The sequence below is a fragment of the Haemorhous mexicanus genome, chromosome 19 (genome assembly GCF_027477595.1).
Source record: "Haemorhous mexicanus isolate bHaeMex1 chromosome 19, bHaeMex1.pri, whole genome shotgun sequence".
NCBI classification, from domain to species: domain Eukaryota; kingdom Metazoa; phylum Chordata; class Aves; order Passeriformes; family Fringillidae; genus Haemorhous; species Haemorhous mexicanus.
This window is the reverse complement of record NC_082359.1, coordinates 13,429,675-13,455,682: the sequence shown is the minus strand read 5'-3', so window position 1 is coordinate 13,455,682 and position 26,008 is coordinate 13,429,675. Positions and strand designations below refer to the sequence as shown.

The following is a 26,008-nucleotide window of genomic DNA, read 5'->3' as shown; positions in this document are numbered from 1 at the left end:
GGCTCCTCAGGTATGAAAGGTGCCTGAACAGGTACCCGTTTCTATCTTCAGTTCTTTCTGAGAGCACTCTCAAGTATTTTTAAGCTGCACTTTCTTTATTGAATGTTAAATGTGTGACAGTAATGTATTTAATGAAATATTGCTGGGTTTATTGAAATTCCTGGAAATTCACTGCATATACCAGCACTATGATGTTATTTAAATAAGACTTTAAAAGATTTTCTTCATTTTTTTTGGCCTTGTTAGAGAATGTAGCTATTGAAGATCAATATTGTAATTGTTGGTTCTACAAATTCAGTATTAGGCACAGAGCCTGCAGCAAGATGTAGAGTCACGATATGGATTAATAAAATTAAAATGAATTCAAAACACCCCCCCATGCTCTGAAGAGGAAGAAGGCTCAGCCAGCAGCCACAAACACTCTGTGCTGCAGCTCCCAGAGCAGGGCCTTGGCTTAGGGTGCACAGACATGGGTGTCTTAGGGAAGGGCAGCTCAGGACCTGCTCTGCTCCTTCTGCTGACTTGGGTCTTATGTCATGCTTAGAATTCTTTTTTCTTCCCATCAGTAATGGCCTGGTAGCAGAACTGCAGCCTCTGCACAGCCCTGGGAGCCCTGCAGAAAATGAGGAGGGGGTTTTGCAGACACATGAGGCAGAACCTGATTGTCTGAGGAGGGTCTGGTGAACAGTGGCAGGCTGTTCCTGCCAGTCCTGTTCTCCTGTCTCTGTCGTGAGCAATTGGACAGGTGATGGTGGATTCCTGGCACTCTGCACTCCCTGTTACTCAGCCTTCTCTTTCTATTGGTTCCCAGACATAAGCACATTAAGAAACTGTGTTTAAGTCAAGATATTCTTGGCAAGTATTTCAGCTTTCTAATTGTGTGGGGTTTGTTTGCTCGTGTGTTTGACTGTGTTTTGTTCTTTACATCTTTGAGCTCTTCATTTATTGCTTTCTCTGGAAGCACAGCCATGAGTGAGGAGGGGCCAGGGCAGAAATGGACACACAGAGTGTTGCTGTGGAAAGCCTCAGACACTTCAGTCTGTTGGACACAGCAGCTCTCATCTGTCCTTTTGCTGTTAGAGTTCTTGAGCTTGAAGTGGCTCTCCCCTGTCCCTGTGCTTCTTGCATTGCATTCTGCTCTCCTGGCTCATTGAACACCTGCCCCAGGAGTGCAGGAGCAGGGCTGCTGTTGTCAGGAGGGTGAGGCAGTGAGCAGAGCTCTGTGCCTGCTGGAGCAGTGGCACACGGGAGCCCTGGTGCCTCTCACCTGTCTGGTACCAGATCACCTGCAGCTGATGGCCTGGGGCCAGCCCTCTGTGCTCACTGGTGCCCTGTGCCTGGACTGTCACAGAATCCTCCTCTGCCACTCCTTCCCTATCCCCCCGTGGTTAGTGTGCCTGTGAGTCTGGTTTATTTATTGTTTGCTCTTTTTTTTCTGATTTTTCTCACTGTAAACTTTGTGGTGCCCATCACTGCTTTGCTCTTTGATGTTCAGGCTGACATCATTTTGTGAAACAGTGTCATATCCTTTTATCTAAATACTTTTCTCTGTAATTATTACTTTGCTGCCTTTTCAGGTGGGAGCTTGCCTTTGTTATATGATCTTTCTCTGATCATTTTTGTATCACTTGATAATATAAAGGTGTATGTGTTCCTCTGAGGCCTTTTTATTTAAATTATTTCTTTATCTATCTGTCAGTGTGAATAATAAAACACCTTCAGGATTGCTCATCTCTCTTCTAATGAATGATCAGGTGTCATGTGTTCTAATATCAATGATTAATTTACAGAAGTTTGAAAAGCCAGTAAAATGCGATATTCAAAGAAAATATTGTGTCATCAGAGCTGAGTGCTGTTGTGAAAAGGCCTTTGTGAGCCTGTTGGTGAGGCCCACGAAGGCAGCTGGGGCTGCTGGGTTTGCAGTGTGTGTCTGTGCCAGGGAGCCCCTGGGCAGCCCTGGGCTGGGCACCAGAGCCAGGCACAGGGTGTGACCCCGGGCTCTGGGGGCTGTGCCAGCAGCTTCTGCACCCCGGGGGCACTGCCTGCTCTCACTGCACACGTGCTGGCTGGAAACCCTTTGGTGGTGAGGCTGAGCCTCCAGAATTATCCTTTAGGGCAGCCCCAAGGAGCTCCTGATGTCAGGCTTGTGGAAGGGATGCATTCATGTTGGCTTTGGCTCATTGCCCTGCTCGGAGCAATCAGAGAGCGGCTGCTGCTGGGACTCAGGATTGTTTCTGTGCTGCTGGCTCCTCCCTGGTGGAGCAAGAGCTCCCTTTGCAGAAAGCCTTCTGAATGTTTGCAACCGTGGCTCAGATGTGCTCTGCTGGGCGGGCTGTGATGTTTCCCCTTGCAAAGGCCTCTGTTCAAGCACATCAGTAACTGCCTTGGCTTTCTGCTCAGGCAGATCCTCAAGAGGTTTAAGCATCTTGGCTCAGAGTCCTTCCTTCTTTGTCTGACTCAACACTGACAAATTCTTGGTTTCTCACTGCAGTAGTGATGCTTGATAGTTTTCACAAAAAGAATGGTTTGAAAATGTGCAGTCCTTTTAGAAGTGATGGGACAGGTGATTTGTCTGCATCTTTGTGAAGTTCAATTTGCTTCATTCAGCATCTGCTGTTAAGTGTAGATTTTACTCTTTAAAATACTCTAGCTTGTTTGAAGTTGTCTTACAAGAAATGAGGAGTCACCTTTTCACCAAGAAGCTTTTCAGTGTGGTCTGCAGCCTTGGTGTCCAAATCATCTTTCCCTGACTTTCCAAAAAGGTCTGCAGAGAGATGCAGAACTGGAATGAGAGTTGGAGTACCTGGGGGAAGAGGGAGAAGTTGGGAACAGCATTGCTCTTGGAGAAGAATGATAATTTCCCAAGGATGAAGCAGTCACAGGGAATGTTATAAAGTGGAGTAGGCAGAGCAGTCTGAAATGCTAATAAGGAGAGGACTTAAAAAGAAATTGGCGATTTGGGGCCTCGAAGCCATTTTTCTTTTTAATTTGTTACAGATAAATGCATGACTCTTGGGTTGCAGGGTTCTATTTTTGCCTCCCTCTTTGTGACACATCGATTTGGCCTTATCACTGCTCTCTGGGTACTTGCCCTTTAGAATGCTGCTGGTTCCCAAAAGCAGGAGGTTTTTTTGGAAACTGTTCTTTAGTGGTGCCACAGCACAGGGAGGAGAGATCAGGGTTCTTGCTGCAGAGAGGCTGAATTCTTTGATTCCTGATTATGCTGATTTTCCTCTTCCAAGCAAGGGGGTGAAGAATAATGGGAAATCAGTGCTCCAGAGTGAATAGTGACAGTTACTTGATAGTGATCCATTGCTGTTTTAGCCTTGTGTTGCACAGCTATGTGGGGAATATTGGGATCACTGGAGACTTAAATACAACCATGCATTCACAAGGAATGCTCCTTTGGAAGAACAAGGTCACCTGCAGGCTAGCAGCACCCCTGGACTGCTGCTGGGGCAGGGGGGGACCCCCACGCTGTGTCTGTGCTGGAGGTGGGATGGCTCAGCCTCCTCACCTGCCTGTGCCAGGAGCTCAACAGGAGGGTGGGGTGGTTTGGCAGAGGTTGGTTTTTGTGTATTTATTGTGGGTTTGGGGTTTTTAAACTTTATATGGCAAAGCAGTGGAAATCTACAGGAAAAACAGACTGGTTTAATCCTCAGCCTCCCCTTACTTCTTGCCACTGTGTCACAGAGCTGCTGGCAGTAAAGCAAAGCAAGCCTTAATCCAAAAGTGAAAAGTGCACTGCTGATGGGTCTGAGGAAGCTGAAGCTGCCACAAGGCTGGCAAAAGAAGGAAGATGGGGAATCCTCCTTGGGAAGCTCCAGTTGGGCTGTGGAGGATGCTGGAACCTGAGAAGGAACAGGACAAGCAGCCTCCAAACCCTTCAGGCTGGAAATGATCCTGCTCAGATCTTCACGTAGCACAGTCTGTGTCCTCTCTGTCTGCTGTGCCTCAAAGGGGCAGAGCAGATCATCCCTCTGGTAAAAGCTGGCTGAGCTGCACCTGGGGAAGGGACTCACTGTTCATAGCATGGCTTTCAAATGCCTCCCTTTTCAGTGTTAGTACATTCAGCCATTTAACTAGGTTAAAGCTGAAATACCTTAATTTTTCAGAAGTGAGTGTGAAGTTTCATTGGAGCAAGCATCTCCCACAACATTACTTTCCAGAGCTGAAAATATATCAGGCTAGCAGATTTTTTTTTCTAGATACTTTTGCTGAAATGATTTCAATTCATAGCAAACCTAGAAGAGCAGAAGTGTTCAGAAGATTCAAGGAGAGCAGCTGAAATGAACTAAAAAGGTAAAATTTCTGGCCTTGCTGAAAAGAACCACTTATCTCAATCCCCAAGATACAGCAACAAATTCCATCTACTGCATTACCAGCCTGAGCCTGCAGCTGGGAAGGCAATTTCCCTAAGAAGCTGTTCCCTTCAATCTACAAGAAAAAGACAATTTACTTTTTTTTAATAGTAGCATTATATAATTGATTGGAAGAGTTTTATATCTCATGAATGCTGGATGATTGTGGATTGAACTGTTTTAAAAATAAAGTAACTGTGAGGGCTGCAATCCCAAGGATCTGGCAATAGAGAATGGAGTTTGTGGGCTGGCAGATTCCTTCAATTTTCTGAAGCCATGGTCAATAACTGCAGTAGAACTGAGCTGTGAGGAGTGGTTTGTCACTGACTGAGAGCTGCTGTTCCATGACACTGGAGAAATGAAGGTGGCAGGTTTTTAGCCAGGGTGCAGTACAGAATGAGTGCCTTTGTGAGGAAGGCAGTGTCACTGAAAGGTGACTGCAGCAGGGGCACACAGCTGTGACTGAAACTCTTGTGTAATCCTGTCCTCCTGGCCTCTTCCATTCTGAGATGGGTTCCTTCTGAGTGCAGGAGCAAACTGAACCTGCTGCCTTTGCCTCAGGTGCTTTCAAATTCTCTGACCTACAGATTGTTTGCTTCCTCCATCAATGGCAAGTATTTTTTAAACTGTGCCAGCCAGAGGAAGGTTTACTAAGGAGAGAGGAAAGAAAACCATCCTATGGCAACATCTCAGGTGGCCAGGGACTGGAATGCTCAGCAGACTCCACAGCAGCAGGGGTCAGACCCTCCTCGTGGCGAGGGGCTGAGGAGTGCCCACTCCTGGCATAGGCATGGCATCAGCAGCAGGGCTGGCTGGTTTCCTGCACACTGCTGGGATCCTCTCCTGGCAGCAGAGTGCTGGTTCTGCTGCCTGGGTCTCCATGTAGAGACGTTTCCAGACATGGTGGGACAGGAAAGGTCAGTTGCAGGTCTTGAATTTATCTTTTGTCTTGATGCTCTGTTCCCCATCCTTTGTTTTGTTTGATGTACTTCAAGTGAGAGAGTCACTGTGTCACTCTTGGCTTAACTTTCAGGTGGGTTATTCCAGTGGAGCTTGGATTATGAGGGTATAGATGAAATGCAATATTTAGGATCAATTATATAATATAAATCTTTAAAACACTGCTTTTCTGCTGAGTCTCACTAATAACAAACAAAATGGTAATCTTCTGCAATTCTGCCTTTGTAAAAACATGCATAATTTTTACAAAAATAGTCATGGTTGTAATTAAGGACGCTGATAGTTGTTTTTGTTTTTAATTTCCTATCCTTCTGAATCCATAATAAACTTCCACGGTCAAAATCCAGATGGTACAGCAGAGCTCCGTGTTGTTTTTGAGACTTTTTTTTGTTTGTGCTGATTATAACTCTCCCCAGATAAAAGTTTAAAATGGTTTGGATTTTTGGCCTTTGGCTGTTTGGAGAGCTGCTGTCAGCTTCCAGCACAAACCAGTTCAAATGCAGTGTGCATTCCCAGCTGGTGCTGGGGAAGGGCACTTTGAGGGGACCAGATTGCCACTGCCCAGAAATGTAAAGCCAATGCATTTATTCCAGCTGGGAGGTTGGGTCCTATTTTCATACTTTCAATTCACCTTCTCTTCTTTTATTTTTCCCTGCTTGTGTTGCTCTCCTGTTCTGAAGAGTCACTGATTTGCAAAATCTGAGGAACATTGTCCTGTGGGGATGGGGAATGCAGAGGAAAAGTTTTTAATTCCTCAGATAATTAAGCACTAAAATAAATGATTAAAAAATTATGAGGCGAAACACTCTGTTAATTTTAATATAAAAATAATGTATGTTTCCCTGTGGATCACAAGGGAGGGAGCTGCAATCAAAATAAGGGGAATAAAAAATTGAATACTCAGAGTTTTTTCCTCTCCAAGTTGCTTCTTTGATGCCTTGCTGTGCTCTGCCAAGATGTTGGGAGGAGAATGACATGAGTGTGGAATTTATAAATGGGTTATTGGATGGGGAAGGGTGCTGTGGGCTGGGCAAGCTGAGGAGTGCAGCAGAGCAGAGCTCCAGCCCTGCAGCTCAGGACCCCAAAGCCAGCAGGGCTGGAGGAATCCTTGCTGGAGGATTATCCAGAAAAAGGGCTCAAAAAACTTCACTTGCTCTCAGTCACTGTCTAGAGAGAGAGTGGGAGCTGAATGCTCAAAAGACTAAGGCTAAAGTGAAGGTGGTTTTGTTTGTGAGAAAGCTCTGCCGTTGCTGTTTATAATAAATGATCTTTATAGCAGATCTTGGGGGAATTTGCCACCTCTGGAGGGTCACAGGATTTCAGGCTTTCAGTGCTCTGGCAGTTCACAGTCTCAGATGTTGCTGTGTGCTGGGGCCATTTTCCTGGTCCTTCAGATAGACTTTATTTCCAGTGCTTTGTGGTTTGAGGGGACTTAATTAAACCTCATAATGTGAGGTGTTATTGCAGTTGTTTATTGGAAGAGGAATTTCTCTTTTCCAAGATGTAGAGAAGGGTTTTGTGAAGCTCTGAAACTTGTGTAGTCCTTTCTCCCTGGCCTCTTCCATTCTGAGATTGGTTCTTTCTGAGTGCTGCCCATCCTTATCTAGGGTTAGATTGTTTTGGTTCGTTGCTGGTTTTTATGGGATTTTGTGGATTATCTTCTTTTAAGAAGCCAGATAGTTTTGCTTTTACATCTAGAAAGTATTTTGCCCTTTTTTTTTTTTAACTTCACTTTGTTTTGCATTGTGTTAGGGCCTGGAGACCCTAACGAAAATCACAGCTTTGGCATTTAGGTGCTGCTCCTACATTAAATAGTAAGATAAGCTGGTTATGTTTGCAGCCTACAGACAAAGGGTAAGGGGAAAGAAACAGTAATACCCTTTATTTATTTTTTGGACCTAGAACAGTAGCACAGGAAAAGTGGCTTGGCTGAGGTTGGCAGAGTGGGCTGCAGCACCTAAATGGAGGATTCATGGTTAGGAGCAAGTGCCTCAGTTTAGGCCACCACAGTACTCATGAGCAGATAAATATTTAGGTCAGATGCTGAACAAAAAAATAAAGACTGCTAAAGCATTTGTGAATTAGAGCTTGAGAAACTGGGTTGTCTTTGGATGCCTTTGTCCCCTTTCTGAATAAAGGTAAGGATTTGAATTTGCTGTGGGGAAAATAAAAAGGCAATTTATTTCATAATTAGGGTAGAGAACGTGAGCGCAAAGGTCAGCTGTTCCAACAGGAAAGGTGACACTGGATTTGCATCTGTATTTTTAGAGTTTCTGTATTCTTTGGGACTGCCATTCCTAGAAGGGATGCAGAGCTTGCCTGCCTCAGGTAATTGCTGGCTGGCAGAGTTCAAATAGGTGCCCTGCAGTGGGAGAGGCTCAGGGCCATTGGAAATGTTCTTTGTTTGCAGTGATGTACAGCCTCCAGACAATGCAGCTGGATGAGGGGACAGTGGAGGGTTAGACAATACGAATCCTGATGGTGATTTACAGAAAAACCCTTTATTCATGTATAAAGGGAAACAGAAGGGACTGTAAATTGGATGCAAATACAAGTCCTTTTGAAATCCTCCCAGAGTGATGTAAAGGAGCTGTTGTGCAAATGGCTATTGTGCCAAATATTTTTAAAGTGAAATTCAGCCTTGTGCAGGAAACTGTTTAGAGTCCATGTATTGCTTGAGAGTGCTCAGAAGGTTGAAGTGAGCTTGGGCAGTCCATTTGCAGCATTTGATGTAAAATCATTGCATTGGATTCCTGCACAGCTGGAGCTTGCTGTAAGGATCAGATTTTTCAGATGTGCCTGTGCAGTGATCTGGGGTTGCAGGTGCTGACTGGGTCATTTGTCTCTGATGATGAATGTTCATTGCAGTGGAGATGTGACCTTTGACACGTGTAAACCTCCACAAGCTACTTCTTTTGATCTGGCTGTCATGCAGAATGTATCATAAAGCATTGTTTTCCAAGCTGACTGGATAAATCATTGTCAGCCTAGGCCTCCTCTGCATGGACTGATGGGGTTTATTGCCACTAATCCCAGCTGCAGCCTGTCCAGCCCCTCAGCACAGTCGGCCAGGTTGTGTCACAGTATGACCTGAAGATCTGATCTCTCAAACTCTGCTTTCCTCCCAACAGTGACTGAGAGTCGAGGGATCCTGGAGAGCATACAGAGGTTTTCTTTGCTGCCCACTTACTTGCCGGTGACCTATCGTATCCACAACGCCGATGTGTCCTTCTTTCTGAAGGAAGCCAACCAGGATATTATGAGGAACTCCAGCTTGCAGTCCCGGGTGGAATCCTTTCTGATCTACAAATCCAAGAGTCCACCCGTGTTGAACGCCAGCTATGGGCCTTTTTCCATTGAACAGCCAGTGCCCCAGGACTTAATGCTGTCTTCAAATCCCTTTGGATCTACGAACAAGTTCTCCTTTAACTGGAAGCTGCAGGCCTACATCATGAGCACCAAGATCTACCTGAGCAAGCCCAGGGTGCAGGTGCTGTTCTACATCGTGGGCAGGGACTGGGACGAGTACAGCCCCGCGGAGCGGCTGCCCTGCCTGCGCGTGTTCGCCTTCCGCGAGACGCGCGAGGTGCGCGGCAGCTGCCGCCTCCGGGGGGACCTGGGGCTCTGCGTGGCACAGCTGGAGCTGCTGCCCAGCTGGTTCAACCCCCCCACCGTGGTGGCTGGCCGGAAGAAACAGCTGGAGAGATCCGAAGGGAGCCCCGTGGAGCTCTACTACTCCATCCAAGCAGGGGGTGAGAGAGGGGAGTGTGCCAAGGAGGAGGTCAGGAAAGGCAACGGGATCCGCTCGGGGCGCAACGACGTCGATGAGTCGGGACCTCCCCTGCAGAGGATTGGAAGCGTTTTCCTTTACCAGACACATGCTGCCCCTTCTTTAACTGAAATGAGATTGGATAATAATATTGTCATCCAGTATGCACCAAAGACGGTCAAGCGAGGAGACATTCTGACTTTCCTTGTATCTGTTGCTAAAAACTCGACAGAAGATCAGTTCACGCTGAGGTAAGGCTGCTTTGTTTCTTTGGTACCTTACTTTTTGTTTCTCTGAAGTCACTTTCTCTGTGTAAATGGCCTAACAGTCCATCCATTGCTGCTCCCCAGTTCTCATGTTGCTCAGTCTGGTACTGTATGAATTGTCTGAGATCTCTCTCGTGGAGTGAGAGGCCTTTTCCTGAAGCTCTCCTTTGAGGAATGCTCACAAAAATTGAAATGGTAGAGCTGGGACTTATCTATGGACTAAGAGGGGATAACATCTAAATTCTTGAGAGCTGGAGTTTGCAGTTCTTCTAATCTCTCACTGGACTCGTGTTGAGATTAATGAAGCTTAAATCCACAGAGTTATTTACAGGAAATGAGCAAGAATTGGGCATTTAGGTAGGATTGGAAATGGAACAGTCATGGTCTGCCTTGGCTGGAGTAAGGAGTAACTCAGACTGGGCACCACTGGCCTCAGTACTAAGAGCTCAACCCAGTAATTTTTTCCCCTTCCCCCAGGGAGATTTGTGGGGGACTTCTGGGGGAAATGGTTTGCCCTAAAATCAGGACATTTTCCCTTGAAGGTGTGTGATGTATAAACTGAACAACCACAGCACTTGGTTGCTGACTCAAGGGCAATTGTTTCTTTTTCATCTGGTGGAGAACAAGCACATCTCCTCAACCATACCAGTTTCTCATCTTGTGAGTCAATCCAAGATTTAAATTATCCTGAGTACTGATTTCAAGCCAGACAATCCAAGTTCCTCAAGTGTTCAGGGATGGCTTTGTCTTTTTCTCTGTATTAATGACTTCATCACATCAGCAGACATGGCAACTTCTGCTACATTTGAAAATAGGTTTAAATATAAACATTAAAAAAATTAAAGCAATGTTTATTGTTTTTACTCTGTAAATGTAGAGTCGTAGAGATCTCACTTCAAAGCATCTTTATTTCCCTGAGCTGTAATCCATTAAAAGTGGAGCTGGCTACAACCATGATAATTGTTACAGAGGTGTTTATAAAATTTTCAAAAACCTTGCTTTGTTTAAATTAGGATGAAAATGCAGCACCTGAACTTTTTAAGGAATACTTCTAAAGTGAATTTTCTGGAACAAAAAGGAAAAGATGTGTTTGAATTGTAGCTTTTTATTCTGAGATCTAAGGTAGCATAAAACAAAAAATAAGCTAAAAATAGGGAGTGAATATCAGTTCAAAATGAAGAGTGTGGCATTCTTGTCTTAAAAACAGCACTTTGGTGTTACCTTTTAGAAACAGACTTTTGTAACAACTTGCTGTTGCTTTCTTGAGTTTGGATTTCTCTTGACCTGCTTTTCTGAGAGCACCTGGCTTTCAGACCGTGAGCTGCTGCAGAGTCAGAGTAGGAATAATATTGTTTAATTGTGCTTCTAGGGAGCCACTCCTCTCTTGGATCGGGTTACAGCATCTCTAAGGGGGTTTTGGTTGGGTTTTTTTGGTCAGAATTGCGATTTCTGTGTTCATCCCTCCATGGCATGTTCTCCATCTGTCTGGTCTCATTCCGATCTTCTCTCTGATAGAGGAAAAGGCTCTTCCCCCTCCCCCAAGGTGACTCTTTTATGAGAACAATTGTATTAATTTTTATTTCAAACCAGTCCATTATTTTTCAAAGTTCTGCCTTGAGTGGCAGCAAGATTTGGAACTGTGTTCATGACGTGAGGCCAAGGGCTGCTGGCAAAATGCTTTTACCATTGCTTTTGCTCCAGTGGACTGGAAAGGAAGGCTTGAGCAGATGGAAAATGTAGGATATCCAGGTCAAAAATGAAGAAACAGACATGCAAAACAGCCAAAAGTCAAAAATTACTCATCACTACTGAGTGTTTTCTGGTTCAGAACTATTGTGCCTAGAGTAAACCCCATCCCCTTTCTAACAGGAAATTGTCTCAAGGGGAGCCTTCTAGAAACTTCTGAATGCTAAAAGGTTTAGGGAAAGGTACCTTTGGTTTTTATCTTGTGCTGTTCTGCACAAGGGAAGATTCAGAGGTGTGAATGTGGAACTGATGGACTGTTTTTAATTTTGGGAAAGAGTTGGGCCATAAGAGCCAAGGCCTAGGTGTTTTTTTTTTTTTTTAATGAGCTCGGGAAATTAAAAATATTTGTCTTGACTCTGTATGAGTGTGAGAGATAGAGGAAAGGAAGGAGATAAAACATAGATGGTGGGTAAATATGGAATATTGCTGTAGCTTGAAAGCTTCAGCTGGGCCTTAGGAAACTGAGGGATCTCTCAGCTTTATTCAACACTGGTTTCCCTTTTCCACCTTCTTTTCCCTGCTGCTGGCCAGGGAAGGCTGAAGGCTCTTCTTCCTTCCCATCACGGGTGCTGAAAGCTTCCTGGTGTTGATAGAAAATATTCCAGTCTGTCTTGTTTTGCTGTTTTTCTGCAGTTTCATGGTACCTGTACTGGAAACTGAAGTGAGATCTTTATTTGAAGTGTTTTTGCTGAGAAAGGAAAACATGAAGTTTGTGACATTATATCAATTATATTATATAATTTATTATATAATATAAACATTAATTATATAAATTATATATATAATTTTTATATATATATATGACATTATAGAAATTATGTTATATTTGTGACATGACTTTCATGTCAGTTCCTCCAAATGCTTTCAGCAATTAGAGCCTCAAAGCTCTGGTGTAAGAGAATTCCAGCTCCTGTCTGCAGCAAGCCCAGGTGCTGCTGGGTTAACTCTGTGAGGGCACTCAGTGTGTGCAGGGGTGCCAGAGCTTCCAAAGTCTGGAGGAGAGCTCTGCTAATGCACACTGTAAATGCAGTTCTTTGCTTGTTAGCTTTTTTTGTTTTGCTGGGCCTAATGAACATAACCTTCTGTTTTGTTTTAAAGTCAACAGGATTGATGCTTTCTGCTTGCAATCTTTCAAGTTTGTTTTCCTATTTCTGGAGATGAATCAGCAGAGAAATTAGAGAGCTAGAATTGCCTTGAGCTACTGAGTGTTAGGCCTGGATGCAATCATGAGTGGAAAAAACCAGCAGCTTTTTTTCTTTTTACAGATATTCAATTTCTAATTATACTTCATGAATACTGTGTGAGGCAATGATTGAAGGATGAAATAGAAACTTGTAAACCTCCAATACTGGAGAAAAATAAGGTTTTTTTTTTTTTATTAAACTATCAGTGCTATTTCTGCATTTGTAACCCAAACTGGGGGTTGGACATCTGTAGGTTCCAGTTTTATAAACTATTGGGAAGCTTTGTGGCTTCCCTCTGGTATTTTTAATGATGATAATTGGGGGAATACAGGGGCTGGTGTGGAATTGTGGTGGTGAATAAGGAGTGCTTATTGATAATTGGGAAGATTTTCCCCAAAAGGCCCAAAGAGTTACATGAGCTTCTGATTCTGTTTTATCTAACAATCAGTCGACAATAATCCAGCAAACATGAAAAGGGCTGCATAAATACATGAGGGGAGCAGAGTCCAGATCATTAGCACTCAATTTACACAGCAAGAAAATTTGAACAAGACTGGCATTTTATCAAATTGCTTGTGTGTTCTTCTAGTGCTGGGCTAAATCAAATCTTATTCTTCGTGCTGAGCTGAATCACATTTAAATAGCAGAAACAAGTGGTGATCAGGAAGGTTACCAGCCTCATAAAACTGAGCTGGGCTCTTCTCTAGGCCTTAGATTATGTGGCTGTTTCATGGTGCCTCAGCCCTGAACTTGTACCTCCTCTGCCCCATTGAAAAGAATCCTATTGTACATTTTTTACTCCTCCTTCCATAGCTCTGGTTCTGTCAGTTAAAACATCCTCATCCACATCCTGGTTTAAACAGCTTCTAAAATCTTCTCATAACTAAAACCTAAATTCTCTTCTTTTGAAATACAACCTCTGCATTTCAGCTTTTTCCCTGCTCAGTCCTGATGTAAAAATAAGACTGAGGTAGGCAGGGTTAGACACTGTGACCTAAGAAGATGAGAGTCCTGTGTCTTTATTTTTTTGTGGTAATAGCTGGTAATTTCTTTATTGCTTTGTGGAAATAACTGTTCTTTCCCAACACGAGCTGGTGCAGAGGTGTTGGTGCAGCAGGGCTGGGTGGAATCACCCCTCTCCAGCAGGCCTGGGGGTTCTGCTGTGTTCAGCACACTCTGCAACTAGGAATTAACTTTCATAGCCTGTTTATCAGCTAGTCAAGCAAAGATGATTTTTTCCATCTTCTGGATGGCAAAATAGCTTTCCTGCACTGCTAAGTGACTTGCTAATGGCCCAAAATTGGCAGTGGCACTGTGGAGACAAGTGCTTCAGAACTATTGACTTCTAGGGCACTCTATTACCTCCTGTTGGACTTGCAGATTATATGAAGAAGAAAATAGTTCCTTCTGTTAAAATTATTCCAGTTAACAGTTCTCTGCCTTGAGAATCAACTCACATTGCCTGAGCAGGTGTCAGAGAACTGAGAGACAGCTCCAAAGCATTACCCACACGAGTGGCCTTTGCAGCCATCTGTTATTTCAGGTTTATTGCACTCAAGGCCTGTTCTCCTCCTCCCAGAGCCTGGCCCCAGCCTGGCTCAGGTGTGGCTGGAGCAGCAGTGCCCTGGAGCTGTGTGAGCAGAGGGTGGGAGCTCTGCTGGCAGGCACGGGGTGACTGGCACAGCTGCCTGCCCCGGGGCACTGTCCCAGGCAGGCTGGGCAGGTGGATTTTGCTTGTCCTGCTGGAAGGGCTCTGCCTGCCTCCACTCCTGATCCCTTGGAGACTGCAAACACCAGGGAGCTCTTGGCACTGAAGCTGCACTCTGGGATTGCACTACTGCCTTGCTGATGGTGCACTTCAGAATTGTTGTTCTGCTGCACTCTGGAGACACTGAGATTTGGCTAGGGAAAACTAGCTTTCCAAAAGAACCCCTTAATTTAGGGAGCTGAAGAACATGAGCAGAAACCAGCTGAAGGTGGTTATAGCTGGGAAATACAGGTTTGGATTGTTTTGTTGGTGATTTGTTTAGAAAGGGGAGGGGTGGGGTACTACAAGTGCCCCAGTTCATGGAGTAGATGTCAGAAGTGTTGTTTTCTCCCCCCAGAACTGCTCAGTTCTCAGTGCAGAACACATTAGCAGCTCCTCTGTTTCAGAAATGAGCCAGTATGAGAGGGGCTCTCAGGGCTGTGCTGCTGAAGGCAAGACAGATGGAGAGGGTGATTGGCCCTGACAGGGTGTGAGCTGCCAGGGTGCAGGTGCTGCTCCTGCCATCCATCACACTTGGGGAGATGTCACACCTTGGGATGTGCTGGGGCCCTCTGCTCGAGGGCAGGGACTGCAGGTGTGTGAGCACAGCTGAGGGGCACCGAGGGCTCTGCTGGGCACACGTGTGACCTGTGCAGGGTCCCTTTGGTCATCAGCACTGGCCATTACACAGCCAGGATGTGAGGAACCTGTCCATTCCAGCCCCTTGCACTTCCCTAGCTGCTGCTGACAAGTTTAGGGGCTCTCTTTGTATCTGTGTTTTGGTGTCTGAATGTGTAAAACGTTCTTGTAAAACTTTGGAGCTCTTCCTCTAATATTCCAGTAAAACATGAAATCTCATCCAGGTGAGGATTTTTTCCTGTTTCCAAAGTACTTCTAAAATAAAGGCTGAGTACATTGGGGAATAATTTCATGGGAGGGAAAGTAATCTTTGATATGAAATGATTGGAAAGGTTTGACTTTTCAAATGTTGCTTTCACATGTTTTAAGGGGAGCATTTATCCAGGTTGAGCACACTCATGTGAAATGCATCAGGCAATCTCAAAGTGCATTTTTGATCACAAAAAAATTGGAACATTAGTTTCCTACTTCTAATGGCCAGTCTGAGCCCTTTCAGATTTTAAGGTTATTACTTAAACAGGTCTGACAGATCCCTGTAACATCTTGTAAACCTTGGTAATGAATTGTCTTGTCACTCTATCAGATGTCAGGCTGCACAGCATCAGTCACTTTCCAGCAGTTTCTCCTGCTGGTCCCTCCTGGAGCCCTGGGCAGGTTTCACACACAGCACAGTGTCCCAAAGCCTCCTGATCAGCTGTGTCTGCCCCCTGGCTCTGCACCCTCTGTGCTGCTGCTGCTGCACTGGCATTCCCCACTGCTCTGCTGTGTGGTTGTGTCTTGTTTTCCAGGCTGCTGCATCCTCCCCCTTCCCATGGCATGGAATTCCCCTGGGAATGGAGTAAGGGAGCTGCTGGTACAGAATCAGAGTTTGTGCTGCTTGATCTCTTCAACCCCATCACAAAGAATACCAATAGTAATAGCCCGGGGTGGATAGTTCACTGCACAAAATAATTGATGTGGATTACAGTAGATAGAGTCTGATCTAAATCTAGAACAACTGGAAATGGTGAAACCAAGCCCTGGCTGTCAGTTTTGCCTTTGGGCTATTGGAGCTGCACAGCCTGAGATGCTGGGCATCATGGCCAAACTGGTGGGGCCCTTGGACACTGGGGATATCTGTAGGAGCCTCACCTCTGTAGCACAGGGTTAGTGATGCATTTTGTGTGTGATACTTTCAATAGCTCTGAGTGCAGAGAAAAGCTCTAGGCATGGCTATGAGGTCTTGTAATAATAGGTGGATAAAACAATTTGGAATGCCTGAAAAATCTCATTATTTAGCTAGAGATGTTTAGGCTTTCTTAACCACCCTGAGCTGGTGATACTTGTCAGCTGTGAGGGAAGATAGGAAGTGTTTTGCTGTGCACTTTTTGGAAAATAGACTTCAAATCTTAGTTTGGGAAGGTTTTAAAATCGTAAGCTGCTCACCAGGGGCTTGCCAATGGCTGAACTAGGACCTGAATAAATAAGGTGGCTGCAGGGAAAGAACTGAAAGAGGAAAAGGAGGAGGGAAGAAAGAAGGGCATTCCCCAAGATAAATTAACATCTGTGAAATAAGACACTTCTAAATGTATGCTAATGGCCTAAATGTTTCCATATTCAATTAAGTAATAAGTCCCGAGTTGGCAATATCCTCCCCAAACATTCATTTACAGAGAGAAGGCTCTGCTGGGACAGCAGAGGCACCATAATGAACTGGTGTGGGCAGTAAGACATGATAATGCCTACTTCAGAGGGAATTACTGCTTTCATAATGCAATTTACAGCAAGAATTTACTTGTTAGGAGAGTTTTTTCCCTCTTCATTATGACAGTGTAATTATGGCTCCAGTGGCTCAGAATAATTTTGAGAGGAGTGAGTTACCAAAGCTTTTGTACTGAGTGTTCTCAGGCACTTTGAACACAGGACCAAGGGCAGCTCTCTGTAAATAATCATCACGTGGAAGTTCTCACAGGACAGCAGCCTGCTTGCAGCTATCTCATCCTCCCTCCCTGGGCCCCACCTGCAGTGGGCTTCCTGTGGTTTTCTTTCTAGCTCTGTATCTATTCAGCAGTTGGATTTAAAATACCAGCCCAGTTCAACACTGACAGGCTCTGGTACCATGCTTACAGATGTTGATGTGCAGGTGTTGATGCACCTGTAGAGAGCAGCCAGTGTCACCTGCAGGGCTGGCCTGAGTGAGCAGCACTGTCTGTGGCTGGAGCCTGCTTGTCACTGAGTGTAGCACTGGCCACTTGAGCAGCCTGAATATTCCAGAGCCACTTCTTCTGAACAAGGGGCTCAGTCCCTCTGGAATTACTTCCTTTCAAAATTACATGTGGATGGAGTGCAGGATGCTTCCAGTGCCTGCTCAATGCCACAACAATTTATTAAGTTATTGTCTAGCTGATAGTCTTTCACTTCAGCCTCTGAACTTGGACGAGTGCATTTGAGCATGGAAATAATCCTTGATGTTATCCTGTGCCCCCTCTGGTTGTGTTCAGGTTTCTGTCTGTGTTTTCAGACCAGCCAGGCACTATTGGAGTAACTGCTCTGAATAGATTCAATGTTTGTTTGTTTTTCTTCCTCCATTGTCTTAGGAAAAGCTTGTAAGGATGGCACTTGGCAGAGATTGCTCTGGCCTTGTCAGACAGAAGCTGACTGGCTGTAATGTGCTTTTTTCATTTCTCTGAGAGGCACCGAGAGATTGACTGTGCATTTGTTACTTAAGACAGTATTGGTAAAATCTTTTTCAATTATGGCAGACTTCTCATCTTCCCAGTGTGGCAGACGTGGCTTTTTCCAGAAGCTGAGCTGGATGAGATGGCTCAGCTGAAACAAAGCTCTGTGCTCTGGTGAGGCATTTATTCCAGCCTGAAATGAACATCTCCAGCGGGATGTGAGTCCTTGTGCATCACTGGCACTGTCTCAGTCTGGGGGTGGCTGCCATCTCCCTGCACAGGGCTCAGGAAGCCATTCAGATCACAGCTCCTCACTGGTGGGAGTTTGTTTCCATGGCTGGCTGCAGCACACACACACCAAAGTCAGGGACCAGTAACTCTGAAACCCTGCCAGGGACATCTCCTGATGGCTCTGGGGGTCACCTGACAGAAACCAAACTGCATGGGTGAAGTGTAGACTTCATTCATAGAGATGCTGACAAGAAATCTCAGTAGTCAGGGATGTTCTTTGGAGGACTGTATGAACATGCTGCTAAATGTGCCAGGAAGCTTTGGAAAAACTAGAAACTGTTAGTACGTGGTTACCTGATGATTTGTATTCTTTAAATCTGAGTAAATGCTAAGGCAGAAAAAGTAGATAAAAAAGACTTTTTCACTTACATGATTGATTTTATCTTTAGGTTTCAGTGTTTTACAGAAAATCTGCCTGCATTTTGTAGTCAGGTGAGCTGAAGCAAGAGGTGAGGCTGAACTGCCCAGTGTCCAGGAGAGCTGATCATTTCCCTTCAGTGCCACCAGGATGCCTCACATCCTTGCTGTAGCAAACACACTGCCAGGTTATGGAGATAGGTCAGACAATACAGGGGAACAGCAAGGAATTTTTCTCCTTTTGTGACTTAATAGACTCTTCTGCTCTGTTTGCCCTCGGAGGGAGCCAATAGATTTAATACCCAATTTCTCTCATCTGCTATCAGAATGCAAATGTGATGGCAGATGAATGTACATTCAAGAATGCTTAACCTAATGGGCATGCAAAGCCTGGTAATTACCAGTTGTTTGTCTCCTCGTGTATAATGGTTTCAGTAATAGGCAGTACCACACACTGAGATCTTGGTGTGGGCCAGGGCCAGATTCCAGTGCAGCTTCTCCTGCTCTTCCAGTGGAAACAAACAAAAAATGCAATGTCCTCATTGCAGTTATTCCATTTTCAGTACCCTGTGAGTGCCAACTGGAATTCCAGGTTAATAATCCAAATTTACCATTTAATCCACCTTTGATCCAACACGTGTGGCAACAGTGACAACTTTGGTGTTGTATGTGCCACACAGGCAGGGATGTTGACAGAGCAGACTTGGGGCTTTGTGGCAGCAAAGGATTCAACCTGCAGTTCTTGACCCTCCTGAGCCCCCTCTTGCATGGAAAAGAAGCAAATAAGAAACACAGCTCAAGGTTCATTACTGTCAAATTTAACAATGAGAAAAGATAAACTGTAGTGGAAACGCAGCAGACAAGTAGAAGTTGAGCCATCTTGCTCCCTGCCTGCAGCACGTTAAAGCCTTTGGGAACAACAGACTACAGTGGCCTGAGCTGGGCTGGGAATCAGCACAGCAGTCGGTGTTGTATTTGATAATTCACGTTGTCACTGAGTGCCACCGTGGTGCCGGTGCTGGGGACGCTCCCGGAGCGCACAGCGAGCCCGACCAGCCCCGCTGCTGCTCCCGCACCGCCGCTGGGGCGGCCGGAGCGCGCCACGGGAACAGAGGCTGCCGGTGGGTGTTGTAGGCATCTCTGGGGCCGGCAGGGGTCTGCCGGGGGCTGGGGCAGGCTGAGAGGTGAGAAATCCCTGCTGCCTTTGCCAGTGGGAAAGGAGGGGCAGAGCCCTGGCTTGGGCTGGAGCCTGGGCGCTGGAGGGGTCCCGGGCAGGGGCGGCGGTGCCAGCCCAGGCAGGGGCAGCAGGGGCAGCGGTGTCAGCCCAGGCAGGGGCAGCAGTGCCAGCCCAGGCAGGGGCAGCGGTGCCAGCCCGGGCAGGGGGCAACAGGGGCAGCGGTGTCAGCCCGGGCAGGGGCAGCAGGGGCAGCCCGGGCAGGGGGCAGCAAGGTCAGCAGTGTCAGCCCGGGCAGGGGCAGCAGGGGCAGCCTGGGCAGGGGCAGCAGGGGCAGCAGTGCCAGCCCGGGCAGGGGCAGCAAGGTCAGCAGTGTCAGCCCGGGCAGGGGCGGCAGGGGCAGCCTGGGCAGGGGGCAGCAGGGGCAGTGGTGCCAGCCCGGGCAGGGGCAGCAGGGGCAGCAGTGCCAGCCTGGGCAGGAGCAGCAGTGCCAGCCCGGGCAGGGGCAGCAGTACCAGCTCGGGCAGGGGCAGCAGGGGCAGCAGTGCCAGCCCGGGCAGGGGCAGCAGGGGCAGCAGTGTCAGCCTGGGCAGGAGCAGCAGTGCCAGCCCGGGCAGGGGCGGCGGTGTCAGCCCGGGCAGGGGCAGCAGGGACAGCCCAGGCAGGGGCAGTGGTGTCAGCCCGAACAGGGGGCAGCAGGGGCAGCAGTGCCAGCCTGGGCAGGGGCAGCGGTGTCAGCCCGGGCAGGGGCAGCAGGGGCGGCGGTGCCAGCCCGGGAAGGGGCAGCAGTGCCAGCCCGGGCAGGAGCGGCCCCGGCAGCCCCTGGTGCTGCGGGGGAGGCTGCGAGCTGCCCGGGCTGCTCTGCCGTGCCAGAGGGAGTAATTTCCTCTAACAGGAGCTACAAAGTCTAATTGAGCCCGTAAATGTAACTCCCCCATCACTCTTAAAAGTTAGGTGCAGTAATCATGGATTTTTCAACTGAGCAATGTAAAGTTGAAAATGAGCTCCAAAATGTCTTTAAAAAGCTCTATTTTCTAAGTGATTAGCTCTCACTAAATCTCTGTGGCAGCATGCGATCAGTAACAAGCCCAGCTCTATTAGAATACTCTTATTTATGACTGACCAATATAGACTCAGCTGTCATCACTTCACTCTTACAATCTGTTTTCTAAATAAAATCACAACTTAACCATATGCTTGACAGAATTATGTAGCAGCTTTAGTGTGTTTATTTTTCACTCTGCTGTATACATCAGTCCACACTCGGTTTGAAAGTCTGTTCTTTATTGCTGTTGTAAACTCAGCTGGGCCATTCATGCCCCGTGGGCATTCAGAGAACAGGCATTCAGTCAGATTTGTCCAATGATGCTGCAGAGGAGGCAGCATTCAAAATCCTTGAGAGGTGCATTGCCCTTCCTTCACAACAATCATTGTTCAAAGGGTTGAGATTTAGAGAAAATTGTTTGATGTACCTGTCTCTTTTTTTCCCTCTCTTATTGGCAATCAATATTTCTTACAGGATGAATCAGGAGCAAGTTGTTCAGATGCTGGGCTTCTCTTTGGTTTGGCCAGCATAAAAGCAGCCTGGGTCCCTGTGCCACAATGGTTTAATCTGTGGAGAATGTTATCAGCTGATTGGGGGAATTAAAACCTGGCCAGCTGCCCTACAGAGCTCAGCAAGCAACCAGTAAATCTTTGTGGTTCCTAGGGAAGGGTGGGCTTGAAGTCAAATCCCAGACATAAACAGAGAGAGAAGACAAATGTATATATTTCAATCCCAATAAATTGGACTTCAGAATGTCAGAATTGCTCTGTATTCCTTTGGAGCTGAAAACTGCAGCTATTAAGCCGAAAGAAGTGATTGCCTGAAATCCTAATATAGCCTGGGGAGAGGGAGATGGTGCTGCAGCCAGGTAGGGAATGATACCTCGTGGTGTGCCAGTCACCCACGCACACCTTGCAAATGGAGCCCTTAGGGCAGAGCAGCTGCATCTGATGGGGCTGGCATCCCAGTGCAGTCCCTTTCTACTGGGGCTTGGGGCTTTTAGTTTTTCTTTCCAGTTCATGGCTGATGCTTTCAGAGTGTGTTCCAGCACCTCCTGACTTTGCAGCCAGACCCAGCTGATTATGGTGCTGTGTTCTCTCGGTGATGAGGAGCTGCTGGAATTGGGTTATGAAGTGTAGGGGGATAGAAAATAAGAAAATAAAGATGTGTAGAAAGCAATCTTTCCCCTAACGAGTTGCAGCTGGGCCAATTATCAAAGATTAGGAACAGGCCTGACCCTAACAGGCCACAGGTGTAACCAGTAAGAAGAAGAGTGCTATAAAAGAGTGGGGTGGCTGGTGGAGAAGGGAGCTGGAGTCACTTGGTCACTTTGGGAAGAAAGAGTCAGTGCTCTGAGGACCTGCCCATGGGAAACACCAAGGTGTGGAACTCCTGCAGTAAGGAGACAACAGCATGGAACCCCTGCACTAAGATGAAAACAGAGAAGGTAAATCTGGTGTGGAGGCTGTGGAGCTGGGAGTGGGATTCACATGGGGGCTTTGTGGTGCTGAATGTTTTCAGTGAAAGGGCCACGGGCTGATTGCTCTGCTTGGCAGAGCCAGTGTTTGCAGGCAGTGAGGAGCTGGACATGCAGGCTTTTCTTCACAGTACGTCAGTACATCTTCTAAAATGAGAAATATTTTCAAATATTTCAACATCATTTAGAGAAATGTATGAATGTGTACCCTGCTGTTTGACAGACACAGTTTGGAAAATGTTATTGACTATAGCACTCTTCTTCAGGATTAGAGTCTGCAATACAAAGCTCGACAGCAAATCAGGCTAAGTGGAGCCTGAGTTCATCAAATATATCACAGCAGCACAAATAAATACCAGACCAGAGATCCTTGGAATCCCCAAAACCTTCTCCTTGTGCCTCAGAATTAAATTAGTCACGTAGCTGTTGTGTTCTGCTATTAATACATGGTGGCTTTGGAGCACAGCTCAAGTCTGGAGGAGTTCTGCTTAGTGATAGAGAATTTCAAAATAGGTTTATAAAGGGAAAGATTAATTTAGTGAAGTGACAATAATTCAGAATAACAAAATGCTTATCCATAACAGATAGTGCCATCTCCTTTCTGTTCCTTTGTGTACACGGAGTATGCCCTGCTTTTTATCTTATGGAAATGATGGACTACCTTGCACTGTCAGAAGTTGCACTTATCTTTACTAAGTGCTAATTAGTAACTACATGGCAGAGTCCTAGTTTTAATGATCTGGAAACAATGCAGGTGGGCTTGGACAATAGTGTTAGAGCAGGTCCTTTTCTCTGCTGTGCCAGCTGCAGACAGCCCGGGGAATCCTTCAGGGAATACAAAGCCCCAGGAGCTCCTGTGGCTCGGGACAGACAGAGCTGCCTGGGAGAAGGAGCTGCAGCAGTGGCAGGGACAGCTGAGTGCAGGGAAAGCAAATCACAGCTCACAGGTTTTGTTTTGCTGAGAGGATTTTGGGGAGCTGTAGTCCCTTAAGAAAGCTAACAGGTGTGGTGCCTCTCAGGGTTTAAAAATACAGGGAAATTTATGAATCAATTAAAAACCTTTGGTTTTGAGAAGATTTGTTAAATTGTTCAGAAGTTTTATGAAAACAAAGTTTTGGAAGTAATATGACTTATTTTGAGATCTATTATGGATGCTGAAAGTGTTCCCAACCTTGAATAAATCATTTCACATATTTTTAACTACCTGTCTAGGAATCCTGAACTGAGAAATAGACATAATAAATAATTTATTGTGCAGACCAGGAGCAAATATGTATATTACACCCTTTGATTTCCAAACACATCTCGCTGAGCAAAGCCACTTGGTTTAAAACAGCTTTGCAGTATTCCCCAGTGTCTCCAAATCAGCCTGTGTGTGGTGACCCTGAGCTGTCCTGACTGGAATCCAGGGGCAGTTCCCAGCAGCAGCAGCAGTGGCAGCTTTCCAATCCAGCACTCTCCAGTTCTGTTCTGCCAGTCCTGGAGCTGATTTTGGGAGCTGCTGCTTTCACATCAGCTCACAGACATTTCAAGAAGCTCCCATTTGTGTCAATGGCAACAGCCAAAATTTCTGACAGGAATTCTGAGTTAGCCAGAAAGAAATTAATGGACTGAGAAGTTCCTCAGTTATAAATAAATATGTCTTTATTGGGTGAATGCTGAGAGGAGAAGACCAGGAAGGAGACAAATGATGATGAAGGACTGGAGATAGAATGGGGAGCTCTTCAGGGACAGAAATGAGAATGAGCCTTGCCAATTTCTGGGCAGGCTAGAACATGCAAAAGTGGGAGTTTTCTGTTTTCAGGGAAATGGGATTTGGATAGTCCCTGAAAAACTACGAAGGAATGCCTTACAGAACTTGAGGATGGGTATAAATCTGAATAAACCTCGTGGGAGCAGGGCTTCCATCTGATCCATGGCTTCTGTGTGCCAGGACAAGAGACCTGCAGGAGCCAATCTCTGGGCATGGCCTCAGCCAGACCTTCTTGGCATTGCTTTTCCAGGGTGGTCCAGGTCATTTCTTCTGTCTGTAAATATTTCTTTTCAAGAAGCAGCAGCACAGGAGTGCCCTTTTCCTCAGAGCCTTGCTGGCACCCTGCTTTTTGATGTCCCTGTCACTTGCTTGGCATGGCATGGGATATGATCCCAGTTCTCTCTCTCTCCCACAGGTGAGTGATTGTTACAGGAGCGTGGCAGATTTAGGAGAGCTGAGCTCGTTTTCTCTCCTCCTTCTGTCCCAGCTGAGGGGGAGCTCTCTGCCATGATGCCATCAGAAGCCCAGCAGGGTCAGGAGAGCAGGGTGAGGGTTCCAGGGCCAGAGGCAGGCTGTGAGTGCAGGAATTCCACAGCTCTCAAACACTCCCCAGGCTGAGGAGCTCTCCCTGTAGGTGTTGGCTTGGGGAAACCTCATCTGTGACCTTTGGAGGTACAGGAGCCTGATGGGACTTGCAGCACCTCTGCTTTCAAAGTGACTTCACAGAACATGGAACTTGTGAGAAGAACATTGAAAGTCTCTTGCTGGAATTAATTCTGATCTGACTTATACCCAATTTCATTCAAATCAGACAGTGCAGATGAGAGCTGGAAATTTGCATAGACACAGTAATTTGGAGAGGGCGTGCAGAAGAGCTTTTTAAAATCCACATGGAGTTCGTGTCCTCAGTCTCTGAGCATGGTAAAATGTAGGAAATTCTGAATTCTAAGTCCTTTTTTTTTCCCCTCTGACTCTCCTGTTTGCTCAAGTCCAATTACTCAGAACCAAAATATCCTATTATATCATGGACTAAACAGGCACACTTTGCAGCTGTGTTGGGAAATGAATGAACATTTGAAAATGTGACTCTCATATTGCTGTATTATCATTACTTTGAGTATGTGCTGCAAATAACATTTTGAAGACCAGGTTTCCTTTTGACTTTGAAAGAGACAAAGAGAATTATTGAAATAATGAGCTAAAATCTTATTTTAAATTGCATTCTGTTACTTTAAATGATATTTTGCTATAAATTTCAGTCTTGTCTAATATTGCATTTAGCCATCTTTGGTTTTCAGCAGGTGATAGCCTTTTCCTCACCACTATCAGCAGCAGCTTCAGTTTTAATTAATTCCCTGCTCTGAGCACATCCCAAGGCAGTGCCATGGCACTGATCAGTCAGTGCACACCCAGACATGACAATGGCTCTGGTGAGGAGCAGCACACCCAGTGACCCACTCTGCACATGCCACTCCAACTCTGCTCCAAGGACAAACCCAAAGAACATCTGACATCAGGTGATTCCCTCCAGCTGCTCCCACCAGAGCTGCTGGTCCAGGCAGCATTTCCTGGCAGCCCTGCCTGGTGTTGGATTCTCCAGTGCTGTCCATGGCCTCTCCTCCCTTCAGAGTGGATTTCCTGGGCAGGTGGAATGAAAGTTAATTAGTGCAGCCCTGTGCTGCTGCAGAGCACACACATGAGCACTGATGGCTCTGTCAGAAGCTCAGCTTCCTAGAGGGAAGGTCTTCAAATTAGCCTTCAGGAGGGCCTGTCAGATCTATTTTTTTCTACTTTTCTTTTTCAGTGTGTATTATTTTAGTAATTCTCCTCTAGCAGTCACTCCCAGACTACCCGGTGGATATTTCTGGAAGAGGAAACATTTCTTTATTTAGCAGAAAACCTTGGGGCTGATTTATTGCCCTCTGAACCTCCAGCCCTGGTGCTGTTGCAATCACCCTTGGTGGCTCTGCCCATGCAGGGGGTGGTGCTGGTGTGGCACAGGTGTGCCAGTGTGCCCATGGCAGCACCAACCTCTGCTGCCAAAACACAGCATGGGGTGGCAGGAAAGCCTCTCCAAAGGAGCTGCTCCCACACTCCCCATGGACTGAGCAGAGTAGGGTGAGACTGCAGTGACTGCTGGATTTGAGCTGGTTTTCCCCAAATTAGCCCTGTTAGAGCAAGTAGCTCTCAAAGATGTTTTCAAAATGAGCAAATAGGGATTCCTAAAACACATTAGGGGGGTTTTGTCACTGAGACAGGGCTGAATTACAGGCTTTGCCATGGATTTTATACAATCCTAATGGACTGTAATCCTTGTAATACGACAGGTTTGTGATGGAGATTACTAAAATATTTATCCCTGGCATCTTTCCTTTTTAATACGTTTGTTTTCTCTCTCTTAAGTGAAAGCAATACATTGATGAAATATCTCCAGTTTGCTGTCAGTCTCTTATCAGCAGCCAGCACTAAAGCCAGCCAGAAAGGTGGGGGGTTTTGAATAACATTTCTTACAGTGTGTTCTGTATTTCCTGACAAAGTTCCTAGAGAACCTTTGTAGCCACACAGAGCAGACTGATGCTCGC

The 26,008-nt window shown here is 46.1% G+C and overlaps 1 protein-coding gene across 1 annotated transcript in view; it reads left to right on the top strand.

Annotated features, from left to right (window-relative positions):
- Nucleotides 1–26,008, top strand: part of TMEM132D (transmembrane protein 132D) — a 208,189-nt gene that overhangs the window by 37,399 nt on the left and 144,782 nt on the right. Inside the window, exon 2 of the mRNA XM_059863227.1 lies at nucleotides 8,453–9,341. Coding sequence (XP_059719210.1) covers nucleotides 8,453–9,341 — 889 coding nt within the window. The remainder of the gene's footprint in view (nucleotides 1–8,452; nucleotides 9,342–26,008) is intronic.